Here is a 24406-nt window from a genome sequence, read left to right as displayed (position 1 = left end):
GTCGCGCGACGACTACCTCCCTTTAAACTAGAATCTTGCTGGCGGACGAGAACATCGAAATGGTATGCAGCCCAACAGCAAAGGTCTGATGTCAAACAGAGTGGTACTAAGGAAACATCTCGAGTTGTCCGAGTCCACTTTCATGTCGTTACAAAACCCGGTATGTGTTCGATCGCTATTATAAATACGTGAAAATACTCGTCAACGCCAATGACCTGGTATATTTATTTATTTGGTATGTTCATAGGGTCGTTCTTTTCAAAAGTAAACAGACGGGGTCGAAGTGCAAGCTCCTTCAGGCCACGACGAAACCGCGATGTGCATTTGCGGTTCGCTACTTACGATTTGCAGTCCTCTCATATGTAAATTAACAACTCACACGTTTTTTTATCATGAGATAATAAAAAGATTGTACGTAATAGACAAATAAATTGACATTAAAGTTATGTAAATAATTACGTGTCTCGTTACCTTAAGTTGAATTTCATTGAAATTAATATATTGTAAATAGAACTATTTTAATTAAACTGTAATTAAATGATATTCCTGTATAGGTTTCGAGCTAATTTAATTGATTTTAATTAATATTTAACTTCATTTGTGACGCAAATCACGGTTTACTGTTTGTCTTTCGTTCTCACCATTACCAAACCTGACACTGCGCAAAACTAGGAAACTGAATGGTCGATACTCTAGCGAACACTCGGGTCAGCCGTCCTGGTTTGCGACACTGTAACTTCCGGTTTTCTGTCAATGACATTACTTGACCTTGGTCAACTAAAAGTAAAAGGTCATTCATGAAGCTTCCCTCAGCGGCCAGATCCATAATCTAGGTCACATCATAGATACAATGGCTGTTGCAGGAGGCATCGGGAAAGTTGCTTTGATCACTGGATCCACATCCTGTGACGGTATTGGTTATGCGATTGCCAAGTCTCTGGCAAGGACTGGATACGATATTATTCTGCAAGGGAGGCGAGCAGAGTCGGAAATAGAACCGCTCAGGGAACAGTTGCAAAGGTATGATAATTTGGTATTCTGATATATTGAGCTTCGGCTACACTGTGACAATCAACTGACATCGCACTGTGTAATAAAACACGCCAGATCTGTGCCCAGCTGTTAAGATCCGAGAGTGCCTGTTCGTTTCTGCCGACATTCTTTTATATTGTCGCAGGAAAGATATCACAGGTAACTAGGTCATGGTGTTTTTTCTGTGCCTGGTACAAAGGGCGCTGGAGTGTGAAAATGAACTTAATGTTTGTACCTTCCTGCCTTGATTAATTACCTGATTAATTACCATTTGCCTACACAATTGCCTATTTTGGCGGATCATGTGACCCCATTACCAATCAAGGCGTTTTTATTTATACGCGACCCAATCGAATCACCAAATGTTTTGATTGATTTAGCCTCATTTTGGCTTCAACCCCACCCATAAAATCTGCTATAAATTAGTACATAACCAGCACTCTTCAGTCAGTTCTTGCAACTCACCCACAAGACCTCAAGATCGAGCCGACCCCTGAAGAACTAAAGGCCTTGAACTCCACATAGCCTATATATAAGACTATAGTGACAAGTAACTTGTTGGATCTTGATTTGTATATATATGGTTGGGTTGCCAACTTATTTCCACTCTTTTCAGCAAAAATTGGTGTAACCTGATAACATGTTTCGCAGATTCAGGGGATTGTATAGTTGGATATTCATAATTTTGTATTAGCAACAAATAAAACTAAAAAAATGAATATAATATAGATGAAAATAATATCATTTAGATTTAAACTGCCTCCAATATTTTGTGAATGTGACTTTTGTAGTATCTTGGTGGTACTCGCCACCTACACCGACATTTACATTAACTTGCTAGCACTCGCCAATTCTACAGACATTTACAGTACACTGCGTGAACTCACCCCCATGCCCTTCAAATGGCCTAGCTTGCTGGCACTTGCCACTTCGAGCGACATTTATGATAACTTGCTAGAACTTGCTACTTGCTGGTACTCGCTACTACCGACATTTACAGTACCTCGCTGGCACTGCCCACCTCCACCGACATTTATGGTACCTTGCTGGCACCTGCCACCTCCCATGACATATAAGGGATCCTGGTGGCACTATCCACCTCCAGCAATATTTACAGTACCTTGCTGACACTCGCCACCTGCCATGCCATTTAAGGGATCTTGCTAGCACATTTATGACACCTTGCTGGCTCTCGCCACCTCCAGCACATTTAAGGTATTTTGCTGGCACTCTCCACCTCCCATGTCATTTAAGGGGTCTTGCTGGTACTCTCCACCTTCTGCAACATTTATGATACCTTGCTGGCACTCGACACCTCAACTGACATTCACAGTATCTTGCTGGCACTCTCCACCTCCCATGTCATTTAAGGGATCTTGCTGGCACTCTCCATCTCCCATGTCATTTAATAGATCTTGCCGGTACTCTTGACCTTCTACAACATTTATGATACCTTGCTAGCACTCGCCACCTCAACTGACATTTACAGTATCTTGCAGGCACTCTGCACCTCAACTGGCATTTAAGGATCTTGCTGGCACTCTCCACCTCCAGCAAAATGTATGGTACCTTGCTGGCACTCTGCACCTCAACTGGCATTTACAGTATCTTGTTGGTACTCGCCACCTTCAGCAACATTTACAGTACCTTGCTAGCACTCTGCATCTCCAGTGGAATTTACAATATCCAACCTTCTGTGACTAAATTGATTGTTTGATAAATTGATTGTTTTATTATATGTACTACTAAAGAAGTGAAGAAGCTGTACGAGTATTTCATTGAACACTATATTTTATTTCACACAAAAACAATTGTCATGCGAATAAATCAGTTATGAACGCTATGTATTTATAGGTTATGGTAGACAGTACTAATGATGAACTTAATTTCTCGCAATATTGGGATACAAGCCATCAGTATTTCTTATAAAGAACACTCCCGTCAGACTGATTTTGAAGAGTTCAAAGAAAATAATTTGACCCGCACCAGGGATGGCAAATATGTAGCTAGTCTACCATGGAAGGGAAATCATCCTCCCCTTCCTACAAATTTTAATATTTGTCAAGCACGCACTAGATCAATGAATGGTGCGACACCTTTCATTGGAGCTGTTGCACACTTATGATGAAATCATTTCTGACCAATTGTCACGGGGATTTATTGAAGAAATCAACTTGCTAGAAGTTGACAGAAGTCCCCTTACTTGAACTGGAGAGACAGTTTTAAGTAATACAGGACTGGTAGTTGGTGTCAGTTTGACGTATGTGTCTTCAATACCAGAAGTTTGTGATTTTACGGGTGTCTTCTTAGCATTGTAGTAGAGCGTAGAATGATGTTTCCCGTGACAGAGTTTACAGCGATATTTAGACTTGCACTCATGTACTTTATGGTGGCCTAAGCAGTTAAAGCACAATCTGTCTTTTTTCACTATAGCCATACGTTTATCAGGTCCAATTATGATTTCACAAGCATGTGCTGAGTAGGCGGCTTTGCAGTATGCACATTTGATGGGTCTAGGCTTGAAATCGTTAGATCTGTTTGACTTGTATTCAACATGAAAAGATGTTGTAGAGGGTGAATATCTTTCAGTGGCGTGTTGCTCATTGAATTGTTCTATCGGATTACCCGCTTGTCTAGCTTGGATTTCCCTGTGTATGGCTTTCTTCAATTCTGTTATCGACCAGGCCTTATTACCATGTTCGCGTGAAATCTGAGTTCTTGTATTTGCAGGCGACTTCTCGAAAACAATCGGAACTAGTAGATCGCCATGGGAATCCTCCTTTTTACCAAGAGATCTCAATCCACGAATATAGGTTTCTAGATAGTCGTAAAAATTGGTCATACTTGATAAAGAATTATCATAATGCCTTCATGTAGCTAGAAATAATCTTATGTGGTTGACCATACCTTTGTTCTAAGAGTGTCTTCTGAGTAGTTTGCATTGGTTAACTGCAGACCTTCGACAGTTCTTGCTGCTTCACCGCTTAGTTATGTCATCAAGTACTGGAATTTTTTGATGTTTTCCAGACTAGAGTCATTATCTACGGACGACCTAAAGGCGTCAATGAACGTGGTCCATTTCAGAATGTTGGTAACTGTAACTTGGGTAGGTTGACCGTTCTTGTTCTTCTTGATGTCATCGAAGTATCAGGTGATGTGGGTGTGTCTGTTACCAGTGTTTGTTAATTTTTTTTAGAAAGCTTTGAAAACGCACCAAAGTTTAGTTTATGTTGATTCCGTAGTCATCTGCTGCTTCGAATATTTTGGCGTATACTTCATCGTTTCCGGCTTCATCCAGTATTTTGTCATCTCATTCTTGAATGATCTTCAGACGTTGCCTTATATCTTGTATTGTTGCAGTCATCAAATCTTTATCGGATGTCAGGAATTCGTCTTTTTGCATGAGTTCTTCGGCTTTGTGAATCTGTTTTGTCATCTGTCCTCTGTTGCCCTTACGTTTCTTGCTTGCTTTTTGGCCGTCACTTTCTGTCATATCGATGATGTCTTGGTTTACTTTCTGTTTCAGTTCAAGATCCTGGTCTCGGCACCAACAAATGTAGGGAAAAATTTGGGTCATGGAGTAGGGGAGTCTAAGACGAGATTTGTCTAGTTAGAACACACAGCAGCTACTGATTTAATCGTTAAAACTAAGCATCTATATACTGTTACATGTCAATATTTGTGCAAACAGAAATTGTAGGGCAGTAGGATGTGCAAAATACTTAAGTCGTGAAGACTACATATGGTTAGGCATCTGTTCTTCATATCTATGCCGTCAAAGACATAACACATTTTCCGACAACTGGTGCCCTGACAAAAATAATAAGTCACTGATCACTGCGATAGAATCACTAATATTTATATCTCTACTCCAACCAATCAATAATTGAAACAAAAGCAGCTTACTTCTTGATAAATTCCGTCCAGAAAAAACGCAAACATTGGCTGCATGTAGCAAACTGCAACACACTTTGTACAGCCATTATAGATTATATGCAGTATTATAAACAAAATGTAACTTGTTTTTTTGTCTAGAGAGTTCAAGGTCAAATGTCATTATCTAACTGCTGATTTGCTTCAGCGATCTGAAATTGAGAATCTGTGTAAAAAGAAAATTGAGGCTTTATATCCAGATGGGGTTGATGTTCTCGTTAACAACGCAGGTTAGTTTTGTAACAAATTTTACATCTCAACCAATCAATGATATGAATACACCTTGTAATAATTGCTATATATTATCTTTTTTACATTTACTGATTATGCGCATGATATTGATAATAATTACATTAAATTCAATTGTTTGATATTTGTATCACTTTCACGCAACCATTGACTTAAGAATCACCGACAAAAATGTAATTAAAGTAAACATTATTTATTATTGATCTATTTCTTTGTAGGCTGCAATACACATGCTTCACTAGAGAATTATCCAGTTGATAAGTGGGATACCATAATTCAACTCAATCTAACGGCGCCTTTTGATTTAGTTCGGTTGATGGTGGGTGCAATGAAAAAGAAAGGTAATTTTATAACATAATCAATTATAATTTTTTATAAATTCTTTTTTAATTTTGACCTAAATTATAATACATAAAATTTTCTTCACTTTATTTTTGTGAAATGTTAGTGTGTAGAGCATTGGTGTAGACTCCGTTTATCTATTATTTTCATTAAAAATAAAACAATTTATTACGCCCAGGTTTTATTTTGAGCCTCTAACACACATTTTTTTAGAATTCTGTCAACTAACAATTAAATAATTGTAGGGCATGCGTTTTCATACAGAATCAACATACTGTTGTAAATGTTGACCATTCAGCGAATAAATCATAAATTATAATTGTATGTAATACACAATAATTTATTAAATAATAATTAAGAAATCACATCGTGTTCGATTGTTTATTTTGTTTAATATTTGTTTACCAGGGTGGGGTCGTATTATAAATATTTCTTCAATATACAGTAAGACAGTGATGAAGACCTGTGTAGCGTATAACTGTTCAAAACATGGTCTTGATGGTTTGACAAAGGTAAGTATACTCCCAGGTTTATGTACAAGTCCCTGTGTAGTGAGCCTGTTTTGTATGATTGAAAAAGTTACTATCATTGCCTGGCTTGTTTACATGAATGTGCTAGATTAATTTTCTTTAAATCTTCTAATAATTACTGCACCTCTATGTTCTCTTTCATAGCCATGTCTATCAACTGTTCGTAACATAATATATATATATATATATATATTGTTGGTGCTATGCATACTCTGGAGCTGTCTTTTTGCTCTTCGTTCAGTTTTTTTTTTCGTCAGTTTTATTACCAAAGTAAAATCACATACATACTAACCACCTGATTACTATTGATTTTCTTTTAAACTGATTTACCTGATTTATTTCATCACAGACAGTTGCAAATGATTGTTTTGGTACTGGTGTAACCTGCAACTCCATATGTCCTGCCATGGTTGACACATCTAGTGAGTATTTATATATCACATTCCGTTGCTTTAATGAATAATCAGGAAATGTTTGTCTGTATCGTGTATTACAAATGTGGGTCAATGCTATATCAACATTAACAGCTGATACAGCTTCAATCAACCCAATATGAGAGTGGCTTATAAATTAAAACAAAACTTCTTTAACTCCTATAACCCAAATTAAGTCGGAAAAAATACAGACTAACGGGAACTACTCCGTGGCAGCAAAGCATTTAACACAGAAATGAATCCATCTATGACTTGCCTAGTATAAGAAAACGCAGCACATTAACTGTGTTCTTCTGATCAAAAAAATATGAGAGCTTGATTACTAGACACGTACATATTGAAATGACACCCAAGTGTCAAGAATGTATGAATACACCCACATCAATTACAAAAATAGAAAGGATACCAGTCAAGCTAAATGCAATCACGTCTAAATGTACCAAGCCAACAACACCAACCTTGTAAAAGTTTAGCAAATACCAAATGTCACTTCAAAAAAGATTTGTTAAGGAGAAGCTGTCCTGGGATTTGCATTCAGTGACAAGTTAAAAACAAAATAAATGGAGGGCAGTATGCAGTGAAATTGTTATTCATCAGCGAAATAAGTGAAATATAACTAACATTATATATTAATCAAATAGCTACATAATTTTTAATGATGATTTATTGTTGTAGCTGTTGCTCAAAGTGTTTACATTTCTTCTTTTATCTCAAGAGAAAATAGTTTGTAATGTATACTGTTTTGAAAACGGAATATTGATAAAGATAAATTGATTGATTGGTTGGCCTATTACTTTCAACAGCAGTCGAGTCTATTAATTCAATTTTGCTAGATGAGACATTAAAGCATTTATTTAATAGACATACTAAACCAAGTTGGAGTTTGGAGTATCCGTCAGGAAGAATATGTGATATATGATTTTTTTTTTAATTTTTAGTGAGTAATAAGGGATTGCAAACAAGAGCTAAATTAAATGGAATGTCTTTCGAGGAAACTCGGGTAAGTGCAATTGAATTTTGTAATTTGTATCAATAGGAGGTCACATTACACTTATTAGTCAGTCACTTAGTATTACATTGTGTAGCGACCGCGACCTAAATACTGTTTTGCATTCATTAAATATAATCACCATGGTGACCGAAATGGTCGTAATCTAGGGGCTGTTCTGACAACAAATGATGCACACTGTGTGCAGCCCAATGTTTTTGTAATCACTGATTTTTACTCGACCAGCCGAGAGTTTTCAATGCCATTTTTAAATGTGGTCGACATTCTTGAGGTTTCATGGTATATTTCATTCTGCTATTATATGGTTATATTGTTTACAAGTCTTATAATAATAGCCAAACAGATTAAAAGAACTAAAACAATTTGAACATGTTTCCATCCTACGCAGGTGCTTTATGAAAAGTATAATGTTGTCTTCAGTTGCAATGTGCCTGTGTGATGGACATACTACAACAGAGTAGTACAGCTGACGATAGTCCTATGAACATATCATGTTTCAAGCAAATTGTGTCTATATCTCCCATATTCGCTTTGATATATGTATAATGCCAACTTCTTTTATTGTCATTGTTGCAGGCAAAGTTTTTAAAAGCAATAAATCCCTCTGGTCAGTATGTCACTGTTGAACAGGTATGTACCTACTATATTTTAATCGCAACATTTCTCACAAATGCATTAATTTTACCTAATCTACTTGTATAGCAACTAAGAGGATATCACATTCTTTTTTTAAAATGGATCGCATGTTGTCATTAGTGTAACAAGTTTTGTGCAAATTTTTCATTTGAACTTGTCTACAATATAAATGTCGGTGGTTGATTTGTTCAACATTCTTGTAATTCTATTTATTCCAGATTGCAGAACTTGCAGCTTTTCTCTGCACACCAGCAGCAGACCAAATGACTGGTGCAAGTATACCGGTAGATGCTGGCCATTGGGCTAATTGATGAAAAGTCTGACAATTTAAGCCAAATACTGTATCTAATAATGCTAAGTGTTTGGCCCAATAAATTGGGGAGTGCTTGGTATCATAATGCTGAGTGCTGGGCCTAATGATAATTGAAATAAACTGTGATTTGTAAGAAATTTGTCATAATGCATCTATGTGATCCAAACTATTCCAACACACATGTTTATATGTGGTTCAACACAACATACACAGTAAAATCAATAGTACTGACACGTAATGTTGTAATTCGTTCTAAGTGAATGAGAAACCATGAGAATACTACACATTGGATTACGCCACATGGCTGCATGCATTAGTGTAGATACAAACAACATGTACCCCCATGTATATATGCTGATTGAAAATATTTTACCGAGGCCAATGCAACCAGAATTTGCATTTGTAAGTAGGGTGACTCGAAAGTGTCGTCCGTGGGAATATAGTGAACTGATTAAAATAAAGTCATTAACAGTTGGTGTTGACACACTTGAAAAATGACGCGCATTATATTACACTCATTCTACTATACGTGGCGGCATATACATATTATAAAATGCATCAGACAAACATTTGTTTGTTCAGCTTTTATGTTAACACATTGCACCACGACCATAAACCAATTTTGGTTTAAGTTCTGCATAAGGTGTATGGAATTGTTATTTCTATGATGAAATTGTTTTTGCTTATCTGTTAATTGACTTAATTAGCTGATTATTAGCGAATGGCTGTGTTATGTCTGTCATCGTTTAGGCCCATACGACGTTCCGGACGGAACTTGGTTCAGTGATTTGGAACTAATTACGAGATAACCGTCGCTATTCGGACTACTATTTCTGACAGTTAGTATTCGCAATTACTAATGTAGTGAACGATTAATCAAAAGATATGACGTGTTCAGTACTGAGTGTGATTGGCTGAATGTGTGAAGGCCATGCCTTAGAGTCTTAATACTGCTTTGTAATTGGTTAAGGTTTTGAAAATGAATAAAGAGTTGTTTTAGTTGGTCTTGGCGCGTACACCAGGACAGATGCAGTCCAGTCCTGGAGAGTCATGGGGCGAGTCTTGACGCAGTCTTGGGCGAGTCTTGGGTCAGCCTTGCGATAGTCTTGGGGACTTTTCCCCAGGGCGCTGTGGCTTATAGAGTGCTCGAATGACCGACTAAGACGAGAGCTGAAACGTATTTCGTTGTGTGTGTCTTATTTGACTGTAAAGCTTAATTGACTTTCCCGATCCCGTACCTCAAGGGGACGAGATATAGAGCCGAGACGAGATTTCCCCCTTACACGTGTGGAGGACCCCAGAGGAGAAGATCCCCCCTGATATTTCCATCAAACTGAAAACAGTTTAAAGGATGTATATCGTATATCTACGATGTCATACATGCATTCGTGGTGAAGGAATTTTAAAGTATTTACAAATGCAAACCATTAGAAACATTATGTGAAATATCTGATTCATTTCACAAACTTTAAAATTACAATATTGACATTGTAGGTGCGGTATGAGCTTGGAAATCTGAGAAAGTTATTAATCGAGCAATTTATTTTTTGTGAGAATCGGGCTCAGATTTGTGATGTGTACATTTCCTCATTTCTAGACAATATGTCAGATAGGGTGAAATTAATGAATTGTATAATAGTCAAAGTATGGGTCTATGAACATAATGGCGTATGCGAGAAATTATTCCAGCTTTAGGGGCAATGATTTTTACAATGTTTTCAATTTGAATTTTCCAATTTATATTTTGATCAATTGATATCCCTAAATATTTAGACGACGAAACGCTCTCAATAGAAGTCCGTCCGTTGATACTCAATGTTTACAGTGAGGTTTTTAGTATCTTGTAATTGTTTTTTTGAATAATAATAGTGGGCTTGTTTGCACCGCACCATTCGCATACTCTCTGTAGGTCATTGGTAATGTTGGAGAGGTTAATAGCATTATTTGTGATGAATTAAAATAAATTGGTATCGTAGGCAAACAGCCGAAAACCAAATGCATTTGTAGATTTATTTATTTCGTTTATGTAAATTAAAAATAATCTTAGGCCAAAAATCGATCCCTGTGGAACCCCATATCGCAATTGCATAAACGAGAATGAGCTGTTACCAATAGTAACCGATTGTAGGCGGTTACTAAGATAGTGTGTATCATATTATGAGAATGTACAAATTGTGTTTTATATATGTACTTATTTAAACCTCCCATGTTCAATTAGAACTAGAATTAGAACCTGAAAAATATGTCATGTAAGCATATAATTGCTAAACTACACTCTACCAAGCACCGTGTTAGATTGTGGCAATGAACTTGACGGGGTCATGACTTTTATTGACATCCTACACGAATGTACAGGAAGCAGATACCTAACCGAAAAGATAAAAAAGTGGTAGTCCGAATGCTGCCCTCAGCGGTCTAGTGGCTCCAGGTCAAGGTTCATAGCCGTTACAATGGCTGATGCAGGGGGCATCGGGAAAGTTGCTTTGATCACTGGATCCACATCCTGCGACAGTATTGGTTATACGATTGCAAGGATTCTGGCTAGAAAGGGATATGATATTATTCTACATGGGAGGCGAGCTGAGGCGGACATTGAACCTCTCAGTGAACTGTTGCAAAGGTATGGTAATTTCGTAATTTAAAGATATTTAAGACATTACCAATATGGAGGAACAACTCGCGTGACAATATAATGATAATAACGGTAATAAATCCTAGAATGTTGAGCGTAACGATCATATAGTCAATTGGGTCAACGCCAACAACTTCGTTGTATGGTTGAACATGTATGGTTGAAACTAGGTCATGGCTTTACACGCAAATAAGACATCATTCAAGACTCACAAAATCACAATGAAACGGTCGCATATTACGGCGTGGCAAATATGAGAAAAGAAAAACCGCCGATTATAAACGCCGATTGTTCGAATCACGCTAGAACACTCACCGGAACCAAATCAATTTCCCATTCAACTCACAGGGACATTGAAGTAGTTAGAGGCCCAATGAGAGCTGTCATGAAACACGTGAATCAAATGATCTGAAACATATCGAAGCATAACAAAGTAAACAGAGCATGTATAGAAATAATAATAAGTCATATGCAAAACTAACTAAATAAATGAATAATAGGATTACATTTTATTTTAATAAATAATATTTTTAAATTGTATTTGTATAAGGGATTGCATTTTAATTAAGTTTAAAAAAGAAAACCAGCCATATTCAGCGCCCAACGTCGCCACGTACCGGACTGTTTTCGAGGTAAAACAAAATTGTGTCAAATATCTGCCTGTCAATCTAATATAAGTTGTTCTTCTGATGTTAATGTTGCATTGAATATTCACTTGTGTTTCAATATTGATGTCTGTTAGTTGTAATTCCCATCACGCTGCCTTTGCGAATTAAACTCTACCCTCTCTTGTATAGTTAGATATACGTCAACATCTGATAATAGTGATAGTAATTGGCAGTGCCAACATTTTAACGACTGATTACAGCTAGTAAAAGTGTTACTACCGATTAATTGTACTACTCGGCTACCTTCCCAGACAACGAGAACCTTGTTTAATACTTGTTATTTTAGTACGGTAAAATTGTCGCTGGACTGAATAAAAAATAAAAAATCCGGGGGTAGCCTGATTCACTCTTGTTCAGTTTAACACACATCTAACTATAACCATAGGGAAAGTAATTGGCAGGGACTTGAATGATTGATTATGCTAACTGAAGGCAGTCATTATATTTACTCCAGAATATATATCAAATATTTGTTCACATAATTAATCACTGAATACGAAATGAGTAAATATGAGAACTAACTCTCACAATACTGGTATTCATTTATAATAACACTCAAATATATGTGGATACATTTGGTCCTTCAATTAACTATGTTGCAATATTGTAAACTAATAAATAAGTATCAAGTATCTGTAGATACATTTTTTACACCTAAATCAATGGCAAATGCCTTTTAATACATTGGCAAAACATTTATCCCCTCAAATAACCAAGTTCAGGGGATGTAAAAATATTACTCACGTTTTGGCGTTAATTAGGTTAGGACCAAGGACAGGTATGGTTTAGGCAAGTGAAAACATTTGGTGTGCAGACGCACGTGTATTCACGGGAAGCGCACCTGGGCCCCACATTGAAATACCTCTCATTTTCACCATAGATATATGCATGCGCTCCTAAAGTGCGCTACTAATCTGACGCATGCGCAGGCGATGAATCCCCCGCTTTAATTAATGATACCATATTTAATGTATTGAAGATAAATATGTATCTTGTTTCCGTTTCCAGAGAGTTCCACGTGAAATGTCATTATCTAACTGCCGATTTACTTCAGCGATCTGAAATTGAGAATCTGTGTGAAAAGAAAATCGAGGCTTTATATCCAGATGGAGTTGATATTCTCGTTAACAACGCAGGTTGGTGTTGCAACAAATTCCACTCTTCAACCAATCAATGATATGAATACGCCTGAAAGGCTGCATTCATACCATGTGCATTACAATTCCTGTTTGTTTTTTCTTTCCACATATATTGATATATTGGTAATCATAGCAACAGTGATAATTACATCAAATTTGTTTGTTATGTATTTGTGTTATCGTTTTGACTCACCCATGAAAATAGTAAACAACTATAATTGGATATTTGAGTTAGCCGAAGTGTATGTGTCATTTTCTCAGTAACTATTGAGTGATAATCATTTTGAGAAATATAACCACTATTAATCTATTTTACTGCAGGCTGCGGTGTACATGCTCCACTAGAGAGCTTTCCAGTTGATAAGTGGGATGAAATAATCCAGCTCAATTTAACAGCACCGTTTGACTTGGTACGTCTGACTGTTGGTGCCATGAAAAAGAAAGGTGCATTCATCACATAGTCTATTATTATACTTGTTAACGTATGTGGTTTGGTATTATATTTGTTAATGATTTTTGAAAGATAATATGAGAAAAAAAGTACATGTTCATGTCTATTTGTAAAAAGTGCAAAAAAGTTGCTTTTGGTGGCGTTCAAATAGTAATGTTATATTGTATCGTTGTATCATAATAATACAACTCGGTTTTGCCAATCTATGCGTTTCTGGCCGTCACGTAATGCATCGGGCAAACAATGCTACGACATATGCAGTACCGTATTCGCCCATATCTAAACTTTTAAATGATATGTAGGTTTATACAGTAACACGTTTTGTAACTGTTAAAACATCTCTTAATTACAGACTAATTTAATTTTTTTTCCTGTGTTGCTACGTTATTGTATTCGGTGTTTGTTTACCAGGGTGGGGTCGTATTATAAATATATCATCTATATTTAGCAAGAAAGTGATGAAGACCTTTGTAGCATATAACTGTTCAAAACACGGTCTCGACGGATTAACAAAAGTGAGTATACGCCCCGGCAAAAATGCATAAGATGCTAACTATAGAGATGTACATATTATTATTACCATACATACAAAGTAATGTTTTCATGCCTATGCAAGATTATTTTCTTCTACAACTGAAAACTGTGTTAATTATTACTGAGGTGTGCACCCCATATTTGTGGCAAACTTATTCATAAAATAATTCATATTGTTCGCGTCGTTTTCGTTTTTTTATCATTATTCCCGGTTTTGAACAATATTGGCAAAACAGAAACTATTAATTTGGAACTCATCCGTCCGTTCGTCCATGTGTTTGTGTGTTAGTGCGTACTTTCAGGGCCATTTTTGGGCTTTGGCTGCTCGCATTCAAATTTGACACAATTGATACCTTGCACATGGATGTCGATTGTCGTTACTATTCGGGTAATGTAATTGGTGCACATCATATTTCTTTAAGATTCGAACAAAAATAGCTGACTGAAGACTACTTCTGCTACATTTAATGATGGACTTTGTCATTTGACATATAATGGGAACTGTGCATTTGTAATGCTTGGTGACTTTTAAATCCCAGTAGTCGATTTATTTTTAAATATAATCTGGGAAAAGACACGGTTATTCATAAAGTACTGATACTTGCATTGCTTATTACTTTTTTATCAGTTATATTACCGTGACTTTGCCTAGTGCATCTGAATTAACAACATTAATTGATTTATTTTTTTTAAACTACAGTTTCACATTTCTCCGTAGACAGTGGCAAATGATTGTTTTGGTACTGGTGTAACCTGTAACTCTATATGTCCTGCCTTGGTTAAAACATCTTGTGAGTAAATCTTAAAGGAACCTTCGAGATCCATTGTGTACGAGTCAATGATTATTAAAACTAATTGTTGTTATAAGTGCATTGCACTTTCATTTCAGCTCAAGCCTTCATGCAGACAGTGTCAGTGTCTTGGGGAATGTGGTGGGAAGTGTAAATGATTGGCAATGGCTAACGAACAATAGTACTAAACCAATTAATACTACTATTCAAATATTATATATAAATAACATAAAACAGAACAAAGAGTCATAGGGATTTATAGCTCACACAGGGAAGGCAAGACAAAGTATCAAAAAACAAGTTTAACACTGAAAAAAATTGAAATTCTTGACCAAATCATTGACACGTCTTGATTGTAATGATAAATTAGTAAATAAGCGTACTATCAATAGATAGTAAACGTAAAGTCATGGTTTGCTGATTTACATAATATTTAAAAATAATAATAACAAATGAATTGAAGCAACATTGTGGAATTATGTATGTGGTGTCTTGTTAAATTCAATAAATTGAACTTAAAAAGATTGGATCCATTCTATGGTAGCTGGTGCTGTAAGAGCAGAGGTCATTTCAAATGAACATTATAAACTGGTCAGCCCTTCTTTGTTGGCCGGACAGACAGAACCAAATGTTAGACAAAATAAACACAAAACAATAGCTAATATAGTGCACAGAAGTACTATACATCACAGCACTCAAATCAATGTGTTGTTCACAAAAATAAAATGAAACATTAAAGTTTCATCTGGTCTGCCTATGATGCATTGCAGTGCAGAGTTATCTAAAGATGAAACAATACAAACATTGTTCAATGTTATATCATTTCGTTAGCGTTTTAACTGCTAATGTTTTTTTTGGCCAGTTAAGGCTGTAAACATTTTTACAAGCCAACAAGTTTGGTTTGAGGTTATCTGTCATTATCGAATAAGTTTGTAAGTGAAATATGTGACATGTAAAATATTTTTTTAATTTGAAATTTCAGTGACTACAAAGAATATGAAAATAAAAGCTGAAATAGAGGGGATATCTTTAGAGGAAAGTGAAGTAAGTACAAATCTTTTAACAAAGGGTCGCGTTGTACTTACAGCATATTAATTACACATACATATGTGTGCAAAAGATATATTACTGGCTCACTATAACAATGTCCGCCACAATAGTTTTTCCTATGCGTGGAAGAGCCCAAAAATCATCGCTATTCGTGCTATACAACGTGTAATTTATCGCACTTTAAAGGCTTTACCACGTGATTATTTAGCATTACCTCAACACTAATTAAGTTATTGTTCAATAAATGATAAAGATATAAAATATATTTAATAAAGGATTTTTGGTTTCCTTCTTACACCCAATGATTTCGCACAAATCCTGCCATGTTTTTCTTTCACCTGTCACTGTTCCTATTGACCGGATATGGAATGTTGGAATGCTGCAATTACTAAGTTTTGAAAGCTAAATTAAGTAGTGAAAGCCTTTCAAACAGTTGTCATGATAAAAGATGAAGTGTATTTTTCCTGCTCTGAAACTTCTATGGTGCCCGCCCAGTCATCTATTTGACTTTCAAATCCATGAATTACCGCAATTGTTTTGACAGAAACTTTTTTTCTCACAACGAATGACGCGAATTGTATGCCACCCCATGATTTTGTAATCACTAGGTTTGCGATTTTCAAAAATAATCACTAAAATGTGATTAAAATGCTTGTGTTGTTGCATTACATATACAGATAAGGCGACAGTTCCGGGAAGTGAATGTCAATGTTGTCTCTCCCAATGAATGTGCTAATGCTCGTCCTAATACCTTCGCATTTTTGGGACTATGTGACGCGATCTTCCCTAGCAAATGACAATTCAATGTGACTTTTTGGCGCAAATAAGGCCCGGTGGAACAAAGCAAATTCAGCTATAGTGAATGAATCTTGGCCAGTGAAATTGGGATTCCTATTGAGTATGTGACACACTCACCCAGGTTAGGGGGTCGTAAGTTTTGGTGTTTAGCGTAAGGTAGGATTTGACCATGAGTGTGCTGCTACAACTACTGTACAATACAATATATTCTATATTGAAGCAGATCAATATAGCTGACAGGAACCAGTTTGTATGAACTGTACATGATTTATTTCAAACTAGAATGTGTCATGTTTATTTTTTTCAAATTACAGTGTACAGCTGTACATGGGTTATTATTATATGCACATATTTATATTGCCAACTGCTCTCTCTTTCGCAGGCAATTTTTTTGAAAACAAGAAATCCATCCGGCCAGTTTGTAACTGTTGAGCAGGTATGTTATTTATTACACGTTGTACTACAACTGCTGACATATTTTTATCATAATTAATGTACATGTATGAATACATCAACATCGAGAATATCGCGTTGTTTTTTTAATAATTCACACATTGAGTAAAAAAAAAATTTTTTTACTAGTTTAATTGTAAGATTTGTTCAACCTTGTTTGTATTTTAATTCATTTCAGATTGCAGAAGTGGCAGCTTTTCTTTGCACACCAGCAGCAGACCAAATTACTGGTGCAAGTATACCGGTGGATGCGGGCAAGTGGGCCGAGTAATGTTAAAAAGAATGGTTGAAACTGGCTGCAGGACTAAATCGTGGATATTAGTGGGTTCGACATTGCACTGCTAGATTCCTGGGTATATTAATGCGGTTTGTTGGGCTCAGTAATGCAGATTGCTGATCTAATAATGCAGGGCCAGTAATACAATTATTTATAAGATGTGAAACCGATTTGCAAGAAATCTGCCATAATGCATATATGTGGTTGAAAACACAGCAATGTGAACACGCAGTGAATCTTAGGTTGTAAAAGCTTAGTCACAATGCGTCAACAACATGTTATGCTTTTATTTCATGAGAGACATACCATGGAGGTAAAAAGAGAAGGAGTCACAGCCAAGCTTAGATCAGAGGTACCAGGATGGTCGCCGCTGTTTGTACATAGATCAGGGAGTTTATTTGCCGAACGGATCAAGGAGGACAGTTTCCTCTTAGCGCAGTGAGGATTACCATGTATTAGCATACTACGGACGTCTTCGGCAGCACTCGGCGGTTTTCGTGACAATTCTTTTAAACAAATATGGCGACGATCGATAACGCCCACGAGTTTGACTACGATGCTGAAACTGCTATATCCTTAAATTCAGAAGACGTAAACGAAATCGAAGAGCATATTACAGACGAAGAATTTTTTGCATGTGCTGTGAACGAAATGATTGCACGAAAACAAAAAAATGCAGCGATTTTCTTGTACATGGTGTATAAAGAAAATTGACGCACTGTCATAGGAAGTAGGATATACACGGGATATAAACTTCAAAAAGTGTCATTTCGAACCTCAAAATTCAGTCACTGGTACAACGCGGTGCGGTCCATGTCATGCACCATTGCAAGGAACATTAAACGATCTTTATTTTGGACTAAAAAATTCCAATTTTCCCGTTCTCACAAACACGATTCCTCTACGTATAAAAGATCTGCGCATGCTTTATGCCCTTTGACATTTACTGCGACACCCTAAAACAAGACCTTGGAGTGTGTACTGTACGCAGCAACGCTTGAGAGTAAATGACGCGTCGGCGACGATCCTGGGGTGAAAGGATGATAAGACAAAGGGAATTATAGGATTAAACTTGACTAAAACAAAAGAAGTTTAGGAGGATTATTTTGGCTGTGACTCCTTCTCTTTTTATCTCCATGGACATACTAAATCCAGAAAAAATCCATTTTTATATTTCATGCATTGAGAAATAAATCCACCTGCACTATAATTTAAGATCAGATTTTTGTTCATTCTGATTAAAAATGTTATACCACACATGTTATGATTTTTGTAAAAATCTGATTTTGCCTTGAACTTTATAATGGAATCAAGACCTGCATATGTAAACAGGATGCTATCTGTGTTGTCAAAATCGACGTGCATTATAACACAATCAGACTACTTTATGTGTTGAACATGGAATTAAATGTACCAGAAACATGTCTCATTTAAGTTTGAATGGTGAACAAAACACATAAATATAGATAGCCTAAATTGCTCAGAATTGAACTTCAATACTCAATATGAGTATGATTGATGTGTGTATTATATTATAAGCATGTACATATTACGTATGTAATCATTACTCAATATACCATTGACATTGGTGCCTGAAAAAAGTAGTTTTATTGCTCATAAATATTAGTTCATGCAAATAAGAAGATTATTTCAGCAATTGTGTCATGCAGCCCTCGAAGATAGGACAGATTTTGTAAGCTCAAAACGCATAGAGTCGCAAGACACACTGCTCCCACGTGTCCATCTTGTAGCACGAAATATGCCCTCAAAACCTTTCATATTTATTTACACAGTACCATATATTTTCTGGGTCAATACATTCTAAAATGGGGAATGTATAAGTTTGGGGCGGGAGTTCGAAAGGTCAATTAGCAAGCCTTAGGTGGTTTAAGACTAAAGAAATAAACCATTTATTATTATTATTATTATTATTAGATTCATTCCAGCGTATTAATATTGTCTTAAGTGTCTTCATTTCAATTTCTACATACCAATTCGTACATGCCGAACAAACGACCTCAATTGAAGGTCTTCTAATTGGTGTGTAGGTACGTCTTCTGGATTTCAGTCTGGTTCTACTTGCTGTTCTTCTTTGCAGTGTTAAATTTGTGGTCAGCGATCAGGTTAGGGCCAGAAGGCTTTCCGCTTGTATGCTCAACCCAATGAGTCAATCATATATATTTTATGTTATGTTGATCATAATGCACTCTGGGAGGATGGGGTTGTTGACAAACTGTGAACTTATTTTGTTTCTTAGTTTTGAGCTAGATTTATTAAGAATGAGCCTAAACTCGATTCTTATAATCCATGGGGTCATGGTCACCACGATACCAGTATAATTTCACTATTTGCGATGTGTCATTCTCGCATAAATATAGCGAGCTAAAAAGGATTTGAAATATTATGCAAATAAGTTAATATTGAAGTCAATATAAACAAATTAGGTTGATATACTGTATATCTATGCTGTATATATATATATATCTATGCTGGGGTCAGGCACTATGTTAAACAAGTAACCTGTAGAATACTGTGTGGGTAATATTTTTTATATTGATTTTTGTTGCATTTGCAGCAAATAGTTACCAAACAATGAGAAATCTATAGGATTGAATATACCCCACAGCTGGCTTCACATGCATTGTTCATAGTTCATATGGTGCTTACACCAGGATTTAATTACAGCACCTAGGCGGTATGTGGTTACAGCTTAATGTTCGAGTAATCGCAAGAAATTGACATGACAATAGAAATTCATTAAAGACTGCCACTCCCATGCAATTAACAGCGAGTGAAATTCCTGGGATTGAAACATATATTTTGAAGTCACTGATGTAGGCAACGAATAACTGCAAGTTGACATAAAGACGAGGTAGTTTATTTAATCAGTGGTAAACTAGAGGCTGAAATTATAATTAATTTGTTTATTTTAATTTCTCCTGACGTCAAATAGAATACACTGGTGAAACACAGTAGTAACTGTGGGTGAAAGGATGTTTTGGGGTGTAGTTTACATTGTATATGGAGTGGTAGGGTCGGGTGTAATGTGTTCATTTCCAACTATTATGAAGTCACGTAGAATTTCACTTAATTTATTTTTGCTGACATGTTTTCAAGCATTACATGTGAATCTAATTTTCACTGCGCTGTGTCTCAATATAGTATTAGGGAAATGGCATATTCACTGGAATTTATTTCAGGGGAAAAATGTTTTCAGTGATAATGAAGTATTATGACAGATACCCTCCCCGTGGCTTTCATTGCGTATGGAAGTTATTTTCACGAGTGATGCGGTGTATCCTGCTGCCGTACTTTCACGAGCGAAGCCACGGGGAGGGTGTGGGGTTCTGTTATTATACACATGTCCCATATTTGATTATTTCATATTAAAAAAAGAACGTGCAACAAACCGGGATAGAAATTTAGATAGGGGAACCCAATTGCCCATTAATATGCTCCAAGACAGTGCTGCGACCTAGCAACGCTTGTCAGTGTAGAACGCGTGTCGCTGTACGTGTGAAAATAAAATAATCAGACGTCTAATTTAAGTCATTGTCCGAATAAATAACTCGTGGATGTTTAAGCGCGGTGGTCGTAGCACAGCGCGTGTTCGAATTTCATGTAAATAAACAATGTATTTTACACGCATTGTATACGTCGCTGTGAGTCCCATATCGAACAGGACGCGACACGACGACTGTCGCCCTTTAGTTGGGACCACGACAGAACCAGAACTTAAACTGGGCGACTACGATACACGGTTGATGTTGAAGTTAAAAGTTCCTCCACAGATCTGTGCATTGGCAAACATGCCGTGCAACTGCGGTACTCCACTGACGGAATGACTTTCGTTGAAATCGGTCGTCGCTGACTCGTGAGCTGCACACTACAACCTCGTTTGTGATGTTGCTTGCTTGTCGTGGATAGACTGAGTCTTGGTTACCGGTTAAATTTTGCTAATTTGGCGTTGGTAATCTTTATTTGGAACTGAGTAACGCCGCAACGTCGCCAGCAGAAACCTCATGGTATATCGATGTTGATGGTTGCGGCTCCATATTAATCGGAGATTTTACTGCGGGTCCAGGCAGCGGGTGGATCTTCCGAGAGCCCTTCAAGATTTATAAAACTCAGATTCCAGGTGGTCAACAAACATTAAGTTCTCCCAATCCTAGTATTCTATGTGATGTACATCTAACATGCCAAAAATGCTGGTGAACGATTTGAACCTGACAATAATACTTGAAATAGATACCAGGAAGGGGAGGGGGATAAAAGAAAAGTTATATAACATTTTATTATTCAATAATTTATTAAAATACACAAGTTTGTCCAACTCCCTGTGATACAACACCTCAGACATAGCTCATTGTACTCGGCTGGAGTGTGGGCAAAAAGTTACTATTTGAATTTTTGATATCTTTTTTCATTAATGAGAAAGTTGACCCCGAAGTTAGAGTAACTGTTCAGCAGGAATGGCTTTTTAACTCTTCTGTGATTTTTTTTTGGCTTGGCTGATTTTGTCACGGTTCATACTTGACAGGCAGGTCGTACCATCACTAATTGGAAAAACAATCCTGACCCACCGCTACCATGGCAACAGCCAAAGTCTTGTAATAGCAGTGCCCAAATGATCATGCCTTTTATTTTGGCTACGTTGCGCACTGGTAAGAGATCACCGGCGCCGACATTGTTACCACTGTCAACGGAATCCCAACGCAGCTTTGAACTTTGAATAAAATGTAAATGCTGCTTCCAATCTAGAAAATACTATCGCAAAACGATTGGAAATTATACATTTAACGGCTGAATACGTCCTAACAATAAAATAAAGTGACTTCTAATGACTGCCATGTTATTTTGCAAACCTCGTATAAGGTGCCCGGTTTTAGTTATAAACAGACGTTAGCTTCACGTTCATGTCCCTTCCATGATAACAGCCGAAAACATATTGCTTGTTTTTTACCGGTTTTCATTGGCAACCGAAGTATTTTTATTTTGTAAACAAATTTTCGTCTGCTATTTTTATTCAGTTCAAATCGTTCAGCCACATTTTTGGCATATTAGGTGTACATCACATGGAATACTACGATTGAGAGAACTTGATGTATGTTGACTGATTTTTATCATAGTACGAAGTACCAGGAAGTTACTCAGTTCCAAATAAAGATTACCAACGTCAAATGAGCAACATTTGACTGGTAATCAAGATTCATGTAATCCATGGCTAACAAGCAACATCACAAGCGAAGTTGTAGCATGCAGTAAGTCATCCCGTCAGTGGAGTACCGCAGTAACACGGCATGTTTGCCATCAGCATTGTATTCAAACGAATCACGTGGTGTGCCGTTCTCGTTCAAACCCGGGATTCGATCAATAGGGGAGTCCCATTAAAAAAACACATTGCAAATCATGCAAGTTCAACATTTTCAAACCAATATACTAAAACAGAAATGCTCAGAGGTGTAAATGAAGGATAGATATTACTTTTCACTATACACATCTCTGTTGATACTATTCCTCACATATTCTACTCCCAATTACTCCTGCGTAAAATGGACTAGCCTCTTCATGTTGACATTCAGACTAAAATCACGTGACAGGCTGTTAAAATTGGCTGTTGCATACTCTTTCGCCGGTCTGGAAAATGTGTTTAATTAACTCACATTCAAGCAACAATGCAGATTTCCCAGTGGGAGTGAGACTATTCAAACTCTGCCACTAAAAAATAGGGGTGTTTTCAGCAAAAAACGAATAACCCTGGAATATACACAATATACTGAATTTCGGAACAAATCGTGCATTACTTACAGCAGCAGAATACCACAGAAATATCAGACGAAACATGAAAACACTATATATTGTATTTCAGCCTGAACCCTCTATATTGCAATTCAAGGAATTAACCCCATATGTGCATCCATTTCCCACCTTGGTATCACCCACCCCTGAAAACAAACTCTTAATACCACGCTGAAGCGTTTGGTAAACATAGAGCCAGTTCCATACGTGGTGGAAATAAGGTCATGATTTTAAAATCACAATGACAATGAAACAGGGAGGTCACATATAGTGCGGCGTAGCATACATGTTAAATCCACCTTTATACAAATGGTCACCATGATACCAGTATAATGTCACCATTTGTAATCCTCGCATAAATATAGCGAGTTAAAAAAAGGATTTGATCTATTTTGCAAATGAGTTATTATTGAGATCAATATAAACAAATTAGGTTGATATACTGTATATCTATTATATATGTATATGTACCATTTAATTTGAATTAAACTTGTAATTGTAATGTAATTCATATATATCATTGCATTTTGATTAAGTGTAGTAACATAGTAATTAAAATGCATTCCTTTAAATGCATATTAATTGCATTTAATTAAATTGTATTTAAATTGCATTGAAGTAATGGCAAGAAAACGTGCTCTATTCAGAACCAGGAATCGTTTCAGAGTACATGGAGTTAAAACAAAATTAACTTGAACAGGGAATTCATTTTTTAAACATTGAGCTACATTGAATGGAGGGAGGGAAACGCAAAAGGTGGAAAGCATTTGAACCCGAATATAGGACTGATCGTGTTTAAGTTACGCGGTAAAACAACATCTTACTGTGACCAACGTTGTAGAGTAGTACACAAGCGTTTTTTTCGGTAAAGCAGAAATTAACAACTAACTAAAATAAAATAATCAGATAAGAAAGCGTACAATTCGTTCAAGAAACCAGAAAGTTAAAAACGAAATCCCAATGCAAGGCGTGGTTTTTTCTGCATATTATACTTATATGGTTCCATCTCAGCAGTTAATTATTCATCATTTTATGAATTTGAAATGAGCAATCAAATGAAAAATTATGTACATATTACGCAATACAATTATTTATAAGATGTGAAACTGATTAGCAAGAAATCTGCGATAATACATATATGTGGTTCAGATCACAGTAGTATGTACATGTGGTCCAAATACACTATACACAGTGAATCCTAGGTGCTAACGCTTGACCACAATGCGTCAACAATATGTTATGTACTGCTTTAATTTCATGAGAGACACCGTGTTAGACTATGACATTGACAATGAACTAGACGAAGTTTCAACTTTTTTGTCACCATATACGAAGT

The 24406-nt window shown here is 36.4% G+C and overlaps 2 protein-coding genes across 2 annotated transcripts; both read left to right on the top strand.

The window, feature by feature from the left end:
- Window positions 1-815: 815 nt before the first annotated feature.
- LOC102805046 (uncharacterized) lies at window positions 816-8615 on the top strand. The gene is made up of 8 exons (XM_006815710.3): window positions 816-1020; window positions 5068-5195; window positions 5433-5555; window positions 5965-6068; window positions 6436-6508; window positions 7459-7520; window positions 8106-8159; window positions 8384-8615. Exons 1-8 carry the CDS (start codon window positions 851-853, stop codon window positions 8474-8476), a joined length of 807 nt encoding a protein of 268 aa, XP_006815773.1. The 5' UTR covers window positions 816-850; the 3' UTR covers window positions 8477-8615.
- A 2309-nt stretch (window positions 8616-10924) lies between these two features.
- LOC102804929 (uncharacterized) lies at window positions 10925-19196 on the top strand. The gene is made up of 8 exons (XM_078008704.2): window positions 10925-11098; window positions 12787-12914; window positions 13239-13361; window positions 13780-13883; window positions 14621-14693; window positions 15676-15737; window positions 16924-16977; window positions 17173-19196. The coding sequence occupies exons 1-8, from the start codon at window positions 10929-10931 to the stop codon at window positions 17263-17265; spliced, it is 807 nt and encodes a 268-aa protein (XP_077864830.2). The 5' UTR covers window positions 10925-10928; the 3' UTR covers window positions 17266-19196.
- The last annotated feature ends 5210 nt before the right edge of the window (window positions 19197-24406 follow it).

Source organism: Saccoglossus kowalevskii, chromosome 1 (genome assembly GCF_978046115.1).
Source record: "Saccoglossus kowalevskii chromosome 1, keSacKowa6.1, whole genome shotgun sequence".
Taxonomy (NCBI): domain Eukaryota; kingdom Metazoa; phylum Hemichordata; class Enteropneusta; family Harrimaniidae; genus Saccoglossus; species Saccoglossus kowalevskii.
Note: the sequence above shows the minus strand (reverse complement) of the source record. Positions and strands in the feature narration are given on the sequence as shown.

Coding starts and splice junctions, on each gene's coding strand:
- LOC102805046 (XM_006815710.3), top strand. CDS start 851: ATGGCTGTTGCAGGAGGCATCGGGAAAGTTGCTTTGATCACTGGATCC. Junction 5,556..5,964: donor GGGTGCAATGAAAAAGAAAG/GTAATTTTATAA, acceptor TTTGTTTACCAG/GGTGGGGTCGTATTATAAAT. Junction 7,521..8,105: donor TGTCTTTCGAGGAAACTCGG/GTAAGTGCAATT, acceptor TCATTGTTGCAG/GCAAAGTTTTTAAAAGCAAT.
- LOC102804929 (XM_078008704.2), top strand. CDS start 10,929: ATGGCTGATGCAGGGGGCATCGGGAAAGTTGCTTTGATCACTGGATCC. Junction 11,099..12,786: donor CTCAGTGAACTGTTGCAAAG/GTATGGTAATTT, acceptor TTCCGTTTCCAG/AGAGTTCCACGTGAAATGTC. Junction 13,362..13,779: donor TGGTGCCATGAAAAAGAAAG/GTGCATTCATCA, acceptor TTTGTTTACCAG/GGTGGGGTCGTATTATAAAT.